This window comes from Oreochromis aureus, linkage group 10 (genome assembly GCF_013358895.1).
Source record: "Oreochromis aureus strain Israel breed Guangdong linkage group 10, ZZ_aureus, whole genome shotgun sequence".
In the NCBI taxonomy this organism is placed as follows: Eukaryota; Metazoa; Chordata; class Actinopteri; order Cichliformes; family Cichlidae; genus Oreochromis; species Oreochromis aureus.
In genome coordinates, this window is record NC_052951.1 from 14,073,064 (window position 1) to 14,084,249 (window position 11,186).

General features: G+C 40.9%; 2 protein-coding genes across 6 annotated transcripts; both read right to left on the reverse strand.

Annotated features, from left to right (window-relative positions):
• Positions 1-500: 500 nt before the first annotated feature.
• prdx4 (peroxiredoxin 4) lies at positions 501-4,243 on the reverse strand. Its single transcript, XM_039618682.1, has 7 exons — positions 3,946-4,243; positions 2,731-2,848; positions 2,507-2,623; positions 2,212-2,334; positions 1,505-1,635; positions 1,318-1,352; positions 501-624 (listed from the first exon to the last, which is right to left on the reverse strand). Exons 1-7 carry the CDS (start codon positions 4,154-4,156, stop codon positions 574-576), a joined length of 786 nt encoding a protein of 261 aa, XP_039474616.1. The 5' UTR covers positions 4,157-4,243; the 3' UTR covers positions 501-573.
• A 1,835-nt stretch (positions 4,244-6,078) lies between these two features.
• LOC120442315 (serine/threonine-protein kinase 36-like) lies at positions 6,079-10,582 on the reverse strand. 5 transcript variants are annotated; one of them, XM_039618679.1, is made up of 14 exons: positions 10,409-10,582; positions 10,261-10,307; positions 9,737-9,932; positions 9,457-9,588; positions 9,189-9,365; positions 9,024-9,106; positions 8,845-8,908; positions 8,599-8,709; positions 8,437-8,511; positions 8,226-8,343; positions 7,964-8,090; positions 7,685-7,865; positions 6,593-7,522; positions 6,079-6,303 (listed from the first exon to the last, which is right to left on the reverse strand). In XM_039618679.1, exons 1-14 carry the CDS (start codon positions 10,496-10,498, stop codon positions 6,184-6,186), a joined length of 2,451 nt encoding a protein of 816 aa, XP_039474613.1. In that variant the 5' UTR covers positions 10,499-10,582; the 3' UTR covers positions 6,079-6,183. The 5 variants fall into 5 exon arrangements, with proteins under 5 accessions (XP_039474613.1, XP_039474612.1, XP_039474614.1 ...); XM_039618678.1 differs by having other exon boundaries at positions 9,024-9,109; XM_039618680.1 differs by having other exon boundaries at positions 6,593-7,498; positions 9,024-9,115.
• Between the last annotated feature and the right edge of the window lie 604 nt (positions 10,583-11,186).

Consider the following 11,186-nt stretch of genomic DNA (forward strand, 5'->3'; position numbering starts at 1 on the left):
AGGACTTTCTTGCTGTGAGGCAACAGTGCAGCCAACGGGCCACCATGCTGCCCAAAGGTCACAGTGAAATTTGCATATTGCAGCTTTAACTTAGAATGATTAAATGCATTTTCAGCGTGCTAAGTAAATGCTGAAGACATTACCTGCATTATTCACTGCACATGCTGGACAGCCTGGGGCTGTTTTATACAGCAAAATGTTTGTTCATCACATATTTACATTGCAGCAAATTCAAAGCACAGACAGCAGAAAGGGAACAAGTAGTTTCACTTCTGTGTCTCCAGAATCTGGGAGTCACTGGATATGTTCAAATGTTTCTAGTCCCTGTCAGTACTCTCACTGCAGAATTTTGGATCAGCGGAAGGGTTTTCAGGGAGTTTTTAGGACATCCTGATAGTAACGAATTACAATAGTCCAGCCTAGAAGTAATAAACGCATGAACTAGTTTTTCAACATCACTTTCAACATTGTCATGGTTTGAGAGACCAGACACACAGCAGTTTAGGAAAACACATTTTATTGGAAATTTTAAAGTGTAAGTGTTGGATTTCACAGACTGGGAAAACAAATAGATCAATTCAGTTTATCGAAATACTTCAGCTTGCCTGAAGGGTCGGGAATGATCTGTGGAAAAGAAATCATTAAATTAGTGTGCAGCACATTTCATATAAGAAGAACTGTATGACACATAATGTAGATTTCTGATAATAAACTAGTCATAGTGTAATTCCCACTTAACAATGGAAAAAATTAGCAAAAGGTGAATTCTTATCTTTGCAGTGTAATTGCTGGGTACCAATTTAAGGTCAACCATCGAGGCTAAACCTCTTTTGAAGGAATAACAAAAAAAAGTGGTGGATCTGATTTGGAAAAACAATGACAATGTATCTCATAGTAACCTAATTGTCAATAATATGGTCTATGTTACTCTAAATGGGACCATAATTTACAAAATCAAATCACGATGCATTAAGAAGACTTGAAACTACAGACTGAGATCATCGTTCAAGTGAGCAGCAGGATCATTTTCTAAGCCTGTTACACAGTCAGATGCTTTTTTGCAACTAGTGCTGCCCCCTGCTGGCCGCTAAACAGAAACAATGCAATTTTAAAGCGCTTCCATCATGCTTTCACTTTTCAGACTCAGAAACTACATCCATCTTTATATACAGTCTTCTCTATAGAAACCAGCCTGAGAAAGCTCATCAGTTTTTACAAATACATGTCTGCCTGTCTGATTTTTTTTTTAATATGCTGGAAGACGATAGCAGTTAGTGCCTAAGGATCCATATTAGTCACTGGCCCAGTGATACTTACTGTGTCACTGCCTGGTTTCCATCCTGCTGGACACACTGTGAAAACAATAACACAGAACTAGTCAGAATTTAAAGAAGAAACAGCTCAAAGACTCAGCTGAAAGCCAGCTGTTAGTTTCTAGGTATTCTGCATTAAACAAAAGACAGTCAGACATTTCAGCTGCTAATAATAAAATCCATCTTTTTACCTTCTCCATGTTTGTCTGTGTACTGGAAGGCCTGGACCAACCGCAAAGTTTCATCCACAGATCTTCCCACTGGAAGATCGTTCATGGTGATCTGCCTCAGGATACCTTTGCCATCGATGATGAATAGACCCCTGAGGAAAACATGGATGAGTTAGAATAGAGCATGAGGGGCTGCTCGTTGCTTCCTGTGAATGTTTCCATGGGGGTAAATTATCTAAATGTCAGCAGCAGGACCCCGCCTCATATATGCCCTTTGTGGTTCTAGAACTATTTATACCTTCCTGCACTATAGGTTGATTCTTTTAATTTTTGTGTGTCTGGCTCAGGAGGTAAAGCGGATCATCTACTAATTGGAAGTTTGGTGGTTTGATCCTTGATTGTTCCAATCTGCAGACCAAATATGTTTGGGCAAGATACTAACCCCAAGCTACTGTGAATATGTCAAAGTTAGATAGAAAGCACTTATGTATAGAAATGAAGGTGAATAAGGCATGTTGTATAACGAGCTTTGAGTGCTCAGGTACAGTTGAAAAGCACTATATAAGAATCACTCCATCTACCATTTACACACTGATCACAACCATTAGTTTTACAGCTGCAAATAAAACCTTTCACCTACAGCAAGGAGCCATAACAATGTTACATAATAAGTAATATTTCTTTAAGCTGCTTAAGATATAAAACTTTGATGATGGCTATAACTTCACCTCAGTGTGTGTCCTTGGTCCTCCAGGTAGACACCATAGTCTTTTGAAATCTGGTGAGTGAGGTCAGACAGCAGAGGGATTTTCATTTTTCCAAGTCCCCCCTGCTTCCTGGGAGTATTGATCCTGTAAAAAACAGAAAGCAAAAAACATCAGTCTTCATTATCATAAAATGAATTAAAGTCTATCAAAAGTACACACAAAAGGTTAAAGTAGGAGAGCAAAATAATACAACATCATCTGTTTTTATTAGAGTTGATCTTCAGCCATTAAATTGTGATGGAAACGGCAATCTCACCAGGCCAAGTGTGTGAACTGGGAATCCACTGAGCAAGCGACCACCTCCGTGTTGATGGCTTGAAACTCGTGCAGACGATCACTGAATGCAATGATTTCAGTGGGACAGACAAATGTGCTGCAGAAAAAACAAAACAAATGCTTTCACATGAGAACACTTCCGTGCAGCAATCCCAGCAGAATGTGCAACGTGATAATGTAACGTGTGCATCAGATGGTACTTACAAGTCCAGGGGATAGAAGAAAAAAACGAGGTATTTGCCTTTGTAGTCCGACAGCTTCAGCTCCTTGAATTCACCGTTGATGACAGCTGTTCCTTCCCAGTGGGGTGCAGGCTTTGAAACTAAACCAGGACGAAAAACCAAGTTAAACGTTGGGACACAGTATAAAATATTAAAGGACAGTATAGATTAAAGAAACACCTCTAAGGCTGCTCATCTGAGGCACAAACAAGCTCAGCCGAAAAGTTTATACGTGAAGCTCATTTTACCTTTTCACTTTATAATTCTGATTACCCAGATTGCTCAGTATTACATTGTCCAGAGTCACTTTAAATTTGTAAAATATCATTGTAGAGCTTACTCATATGCTCTTTGCACAGTAAAGGTTCCTGTGTTATGTTACTCATTTTTGTTTCCTTTGGATTTCCTGCCCTGTACTGAACATATTATACAGTCTCTGCTACAACTAGCAATGCACTATAATTAACCAGTGGAATAAGCCCCAAAAGGTTGATTCTGTTCATCTGGACGTTTTTAGTGTTTTCAGTAGGAGAAACATTTCGTCACTCATCCAAGTGACTTCTTTAGTCTCAGCTGACTGCAGGTTTCCCCAACCTTTTAAAAAGTACATTTGCATCATGTCATAAATATGCAAATTGTGGAATAGGCGCAAAATTACGCACTATGCCCGGTAAAGTCTACAAACTCATGTTTCCATATGGAAGAGGAAAAACCTGCAGTAATGAAAATGACTCAGACATCTTCACAGTAAATGTCCCATACATGATCACATGAGTTTAGTGGTCCCCTTTTATTATTTTAAAAGTAGTGTTATTTATGTTATCAGGTCTGCATTAAAAAGTGTAGGCACTGCGCCACACACAGTCATGTGTCAGAGGGGCGGAGAGAGGTGCTCAAGCCAAGATTTTCAGAGTATGACGTGTCCTACAAAAACCATGAGAGTTCAGGTTAGGCTTAAACTTTAAATAAAGCTATCACCTGAGGATTTCAACAATAACTGCAAAATTAAACCATAACATGGGTACTCTGTGCAGCACCATCCTGCTGCATCAACATGCACAAGCTGCTAGTCGTAGTTTGACAGGAAGGAGAAAGCAGTAAAACTTCCTCTTCTTCTTTTTTTAAATCAGTGCACACTTTAAATATGCAAATGCTAATCTAGCAGCACCCTCTGGATGAAAGCATGAGAGAAACTCACTCTTGGCTTTGCTGAGGTGGAGGGAATGGTCGGACACGGGCACACGGAAAGCCTCTCCGGGATAGACGTGTCCTCCCGCGTAACTTTGACACTGGGGGTTTTTCACCTGAGCGCTTTCCTCTGCAGATGTGACCGTGGCGAGGAGGAGCAGAGCGGTGCACAGAACACAGAAAAGCTCCTTTTTCATATCAGTGTGGAAAACAGACTCCATTGTTACGTCCCTTTGACAGCACGTAGCCACTCACTAGTAATGCGCCTCAGACCTACTGCAGGATTGGAGCAGTCTTCCTTGTTCTTCTTCTTCTTCACTCCGGTTTTTCCAGTAGCTGACATCCTTGTTTTCACATTGCTGCCATCTTCTGGAATTAATTAGCCCATCAGGCGTACTGCGTGTATCACTGGCGCGCACACACACTGTCAGTTTTCATCTAGAAAACACGATATTTCGAAATGTTTTGAATGGATTTTAATATATTTTTGTCGAGGTGTGGAGTGGGGTAATGTTAACAGCCCATTAAAGTTTGGCTTACATCCACCAATGTCTTCAAAATCAAGCTTTATTGGTCAAGAACTGATAAAGAGCCTTATAACTTAGAAATACCACATACAGATTTAAAATATGCCACATTTGACCTCTGACCTCTCCTTGAAGGTCAATAGATTGATCTGAAGGTCAAAGTAACAATAATGCCATTTATAGGATTGAAAGCGATGCTGCTTATTACTGTTTGTGTTGACAACATACAGGCATGTAAAGAATGATGTATTCTAAATACCACGTTACTTTGGACTTCTGACCTCTTCTTCAAGGTCAAACTTTAATTCGGTCAACTATGCTTAAAATTCTGTAGCCTTTTTTGTATTTTTAACATTTAGAAAACGGATGCATTGAAACTTGACACTAAAACAATTTAGTTTCCTACTTATACTTGAATAGAATTGACTGTGTAATATTAACATATTAACATATTTATGTTTCAAGATTCTGTAGATTCAGAAGATTTTCCTGAAATATTTTCCCCAGAACTTTATGAAAAGCGGATTCAAATACCAAAACTAAGAAAATACTAAAACTCTTAGGGTTGTTCTAAGGAGAAAAAGCCTTTCATTTAAAAAATGGAAGGCTGTGCAGTCTTTAGAGAAATACAAGTGACTGGCAGACCACAGAAATGTGACCAAAATGATGCTGAGGAGGATGGGGAGAGCCAAAAGGTTCGCCTCAATCCCCAGATATGTGGAGGCGCTGGTCGATGTGGACGAGTCCATGGCAAAATTCCACGCAGATTAATTATAGTACTGTCTCTTGACATTGATGGCAGTGGCAGTGAAGCTGTATAAGCACCCCAGCAGCCTCAACTCCATCATCATTACAGTTGTGAAGATCATGATTATATCCGAGGAGGACAAAGGACCCAAGGTGTCCATGAACGCAGCCATGACACTGCAGAACCTTTGCACTTGGCAAAAAAAAGACGAACAAAAACAACGACAAGCGTCCCGCGTACTGGTACACAGCTATTCTTTGCACCAGACAGGTAAAAAAACTTTTAGTAGCGTTCATCTTACAAGTGTTTGAGGTCCCTGAGGGACCCTGACAAGCCCTTCTTTTCTCACCCAGCCCCGCCGAGCAGACAGCTGACAGACACAGTTACACAGAGAGGACTGAAAACTTTCATGGGTATCAATCACTTCTGGTTTAGTCGATACAAAATTTATCATAAAAGCATGAAAACGCTTTCGACGTCCAATCCTCGGAAATTCAGCTTCGCTGTTTTCTACTTTATTTAGCCCAAATTCACAGACTTCTAGAAGACCTTAAAGGGCTTTGAAATGCGAAAGCCTCTAAATTCACATGTTGATCTGCATATGGAAAAATGTCACCTTAAAAATCCATCAATAACATTCACTACACCTAAAGAAAAGCTTTTCAAAAATGGACAGTAGAAATGCCTGTAGAAATACTCATAACTCAGAAATGAATTAAACTCCTCATTCGCCACTTTTATACAGATTGAATTACTGTTATGACAATTTTATCGATGAAAAAGAAAACCTACCGTGATTTTTAAGAAGTTACATCGTTTCCTTTTCTCATACATTTAGAACAGCTCGCTGTCATGAACTGAGACGTTAAACAGTAAAAACAGTTTTATTTTGATTCATAAACGGGGAAACTGTCGTTCTCTAACATGGCTTCAGACAAATATGTTGTTGTAAAGTTAAACAGGGAGCAGGTTTTTAAGCTGCTGACTCTTCTGGTGGAGTCAGCTGTCCAATGAGCCGCTGATAGTCACACTGTGGAGGAGCATGGTGTGAAGCCTGATCAAGCTTCTTACTGGCATCAAGAGACATCAGGACCTTTAAATGAATACAAAAAAAAGCAATAATCTAAATAAATCAATAAATGTGTGTTTCAAAGTGTGTTACTGACTTGTGAAAGATTAAACAGTGAACAAATTTATCTAAAGGACAGAACAAGCTCTGAGCGTAAGAGCACAGCTTTAAATTTAATACCAGGAGGTGTGAACTGTTTTCTGATTTTCTAATTAAAAAGTAAAATGTAACTTTTTCAAAAGCACCAAATTCTCTAAACAGAGATTGTCTTATTGTAATGTGAGCATGTGCCCTGCTGTGACCTGCTCCTTACCTGACGCATGGCATCCTGCTGGCTGTACAGGTATAAAGATCCTATGGCAGCTTTTCTCACTGCACTATGGGAATCTGTGCATGCAGTTCTTAGAAGTAAGCCGGGCACATTTTCCTCCAGCAACAAGGATACGGCTCCATCAACATTTAGCAGGTTTCCCAGGGCAGCGCAGCAGTGACAACGTATGAGGGCATCAGGATCACAGATTAGAGATACCAGCATTGCCACGGTCCTCCTGGCTTCATGTGTCCACCTCCTCTCCACCTCCTCCTCTATTCTCTGCTCTCTTATTGTTTCCAGATCACTTGCTGCCTCAATATCTGAGTATCTCTGTTTATTTTGTTGGTTTTCTATGCACCAACTCTCTCTATATATCCCCTTCTCACTGGGTGTGTCCATATGCAGCCCAGCTGCAATACAGCCTAACCAGTTCCCAACCGCCCTGCAAGCCACCTGCCGGACAGGCACGCAGGAATCATTAAGACAGTTTATCATGGCTTTGAAAATGTCAGGTTGGAGGGCACATTGTGTTAGAGGCCTGAATGGATCCAAATTTCCTAAAAATCTACACGTGGCAGCCCTGATCTGCTCATAGGAGTGAGTCAGTGCATGCTGCAGCACTGAGGTTTCTACATAAAGTTGCAGGGGGCAGGAGGGACAACGGGCTATGCAAGACAATAGAGTGAGGAGCTCCACAGCAGCTTCCCACAGAATTTCCAGATGCAGAAGTTCGAGGAGCAGAGAGCTGGCAGTCCTGGTTGGAGGACTCTGATGGCTGGAGGCAGGGAGCTGGTCATCCCAGGATGGCGAGAAAAAGCAAGAAGCTGCTTTTGTGAGGTGGTCAATCGAGCGGTGGGGATCACACAGGAGCAAGCGGCTCAGAAGGGAGAGAGGCAGCTCCAGTAGCTGAAGAAGAAGGGTTTCAATTAACTGCAAAAGCACAAAAAACCCAAAATCACACAGAAAACTCACCACACATCAAACAGGCAACAACAAACAACAACGTGAATCTAGTGCAAGAGTTATCATGTGTTGCATCAGAGAATTATGTTTGTTGGCGAGATCTTTATTGGAGCAAAATAAGGCCCTAACCTGCAGGAGGCTTGTAACAATACCACAGCTGTCATACAACTGGAGAACCGTGGACATGGTGTGTGGAGGCAGGTCCAGGGCGAATGGAAAACATAACAAGTGGCAGCTCAGTGTGGATAAAGTGTTGTGATTCAGATCCACCCTGGGTCTCCCAGGATTGCCCTTGGCAAACAAATGAAGACTGTAAGATATAAAAGATGCTACTGTTAGCTCCTGGCATTGTAGCTGACTTGTAATACAAATAAAAATGCAATTTAATTAAGACATCTCAACACTAACCAGTCGGTGCCCAACAGGCGGCCGAGAGCGTACACACATTCTGATCCAACATCACAAAACAGAGGAATGCACAAATATGCATCCTTGCAGAAGGTAAACAGCAAAGCAGAGAGAAAGGAATACAGCCCTGTAACACACACACACACACACACACACACACACACACACACACACACACACACACACACAAAGAAGTAAAGTTTGATTTTCTCATTAGAAGTGTTTTCAGACACCGTAGGTTTCATAGGATGAGTATAATTACCATTTGCTGAACAGAAGTCAGAGTCTGATGTTGCACCTTCTAGGGAAGCACCGATCTTTTTCCACAGATTCAGAAAGAAAGCTGGATTTAAACCCGAGGGCAAAGGGCCATTCTCATGCTGTTTAAACAAGAAAGCACAGACATTTAGTACAGATATGTTGCTAATATCCACCCATTTACATGTTTATCCAAATTTCATCTGCAGTCTGACCTCATTAAGTGCATCTAGGAACAAAGACAGCAGGCCATCACAGAGTCCCCAACCAGAGGGTGGAGAAATGTGGGGCTGATAATGTAGAAAAATAAATGGTTCATACATTTTCAGATCCCTTTAAGCTTTCATATTACTGCCAGGTTTACATGAGCTCAGTACCTCACATGGGTCCAAGACCAGAGTTTTCAGCAAGGATATTAGATGCTCCACATCAACTTCGACATCAACATTGTGTTGTGTGAAGAGAGACAAAACACAAGCAGCCAGAGGCTGAAAGACAGATAATCAAGTGTTTCACACAACAGACCAGCTCAATGCATATCAAAAAGCTACAGACACAGAATATTATATGTAAAACATGCTAAACATGGCTGACGCTGTTGGATAATGTCAGTGGGTACTCACGACCAGACGACTGAGACTTGGTTGACTAAGAATTGTTTTGAAGGACTTGGTGAACTCTTCCAGGCTAAAGAGTGAGAAGCAGATGGTGAGCTGCTATAGTTGGAATCTCGTGTGTAAGCACTGAGTATTTCACAAATGAACAAAATCAGCTTCAGCGAGGAACAAAAAAAGACTCTAACCTTTGTTCTTGTTCCACCCAGGCACAGTTCTTCTCCCAGTAGATCAGGACCACTGTGATCATTTCTTGAAGGACGGGGATACTCTGCTGGTGCCAAAGTAGAAGTGAGAAACATTGTTGCAGGATCAGTTAATTGTGAAACACTGTTTCAATGCAAAGTAGCAACCTTAATGAAATCTGAGCTGTCTACAGTATCCTGGATCAGGCCAAAGAGGACACGGGGTAGTCCAAGTTCAAGGCCAACATGATTCAACTTCTCAACCTCAGCAATCACTAGCAGATTATGTAGGACCCTCATTGGTTGCTGAATCTGCTGAACTTCTTTTACCACGCCCCCTTTTAGCTGTCCAAGACAAGAAAAAAAAAAGGAGTAGATACAAAACTGTTTTGAAGAAGGAGAAATTCACACCAAGTGAAAGGCTGAAACAAATTACCTGAGCTTTAAATGCCTGGATCTTGGATTTAATCTGAGGTATAATGACACTGTAATCTAATATCTCTCTCTTTTGTCTGCTGGGATCTGATAGTTGGGCCAGATTCTCCCAATATTCCTTGTTGTTTACATCCTGAAAGACCAAGAAATGATTGAGTGTCAGGTATATATTAATTTAACAGAGCAAGTTTTTTTTTTAATTACCAAAGGAGATGCTCTACTGAAAGAGAATATACAGTATAAATATTTTCTAATGCGTGGAAAAGGCAGCTGTCTCTGACCTGCAGCCGCAGTGTGGCCTGGCTTTTCTTACTGCATCTCTGCACAAGTCGCGGCCCGATCTCTTTAGACCTGTGCTTTGATGTCGACCTAGCTTGAATCTTCGGTCCGAGGCTTCCATTAGTAGCCATCATATCCAGCTGACCCGAGGTAACAGAAACATCGCCACGGGAGGGCTTGGGGTTGTGCACTCTAGGGCAGCGGTCCCCAACCTTTTTTGCGCCACGGACCGGTTTATGCCCGACAATATTTTCACGGACCGGCCTTTAAGGTGTCGCGGATAAATACAACAAAATAAAACTAGTGCCGGTACCGAAAAAAAGAAGATTTATTCATAACACACGTGAAAAGACCCAGGAAAACCGAGTTAACGATAAAAACGATAACAAAATAACGCTGAAAACCGATAAAAACCCTGAAAACCATACATTTCACACCTGAGCCTCAACTCTCGCGGCCCGGTACCAAACGACTCACGGACCGGTACCGGTCCGAGGCCCGGGGGTTGGGGACCGCTGCTCTAGGGGACATTGCTGCTGCCATCGCACCATTTTCCCTTTCATCCTTATTTTTCTGTCAGTCCACACAGAACAGGTTTAAGGCCCTCCGCTGATTTCACCATTCAAGCCTTAACAAATAAAAAACTAAAATAATAATAATTACTGATTACTTACTTTGACACTGTCACTTCCTGGTGGTTTCCTTTTGTAATCCCGTCCAAATGAACCCTCTCCCTCCAGCGGCAAACCTTGATGGAAGTTCATTTGTGAGAAGCTGGTTTTGTTAGAGTCGACAAAACCGTAACTTTGAAACTGTGACGGGAGGGTGGCAAGGAATAGTAGACGCAGCCTAGCAACGGCAGCTGCGTTAATGGTTTTTCACAGACTTGGACGACACCACACAAAAAACTATTAATGATATTTAAGCTGTTAAATATGTGTATAAAGAGCAGCGTTACTTCTTTTATCTATGTTTGACTGACAAAACTGAATTACATTAACTTTAGCTGCATTGTTTATATTATACATACCTTACAGAGCTCTAATGCATTTAAAATGTATAATAGTACAAACAACTTTAATTCAAATGCTGAAGCTTTTTGAAAATAAGATTTTAATCCGTAAAGAAATAATAAAGAACTATCATTTAGCAACAGCCCCATCCTCCTGTATACAGGGAGTGCAGAATTATTAGGCAAGTTGTATTTTTGAGGAATAATTTTATTATTGAACAACAACCATGTTCTCAATGAACCCAAAAAACTCATTAATATCAAAGCTGAATGTTTTTGGAAGTAGTTTTTAGTTTGTTTTTAGTTTTAGCTATTTTAGGGGATATCTGTGTGTGCAGGTGACTATTACTGTGCATAATTATTAGGCAACTTAACAAAAACAAATATATACCCATTTCAATTATTTATTTTTACCAGTGAAACCAATATAACATCTCCAC

Bases quoted from the DNA above. Each gene is read 5' to 3' on its own strand.
- prdx4 (XM_039618682.1), bottom strand. From the start codon at position 4,156: ATGGAGTCTGTTTTCCACACTGATATGAAAAAGGAGCTTTTCTGTGTT. The intron at 1,636-2,211 runs GTGAAGTTATAG...TGTTTTCCTCAG, and splicing joins GACCAAGGACACACACTGAG to GGGTCTATTCATCATCGATG. The intron at 1,353-1,504 runs GTAAAAAGATGG...TTGTTTTCACAG, and splicing joins CACAGACAAACATGGAGAAG to TGTGTCCAGCAGGATGGAAA.
- LOC120442315 (XM_039618677.1), bottom strand. From the start codon at position 10,498: ATGAACTTCCATCAAGGTTTGCCGCTGGAGGGAGAGGGTTCATTTGGA. The intron at 9,366-9,456 runs GTAATTTGTTTC...TGTCTTGGACAG, and splicing joins TCCAGGCATTTAAAGCTCAG to CTAAAAGGGGGCGTGGTAAA. The intron at 9,116-9,188 runs GTTGCTACTTTG...CTTCTACTTTGG, and splicing joins ACAGCTCAGATTTCATTAAG to CACCAGCAGAGTATCCCCGT.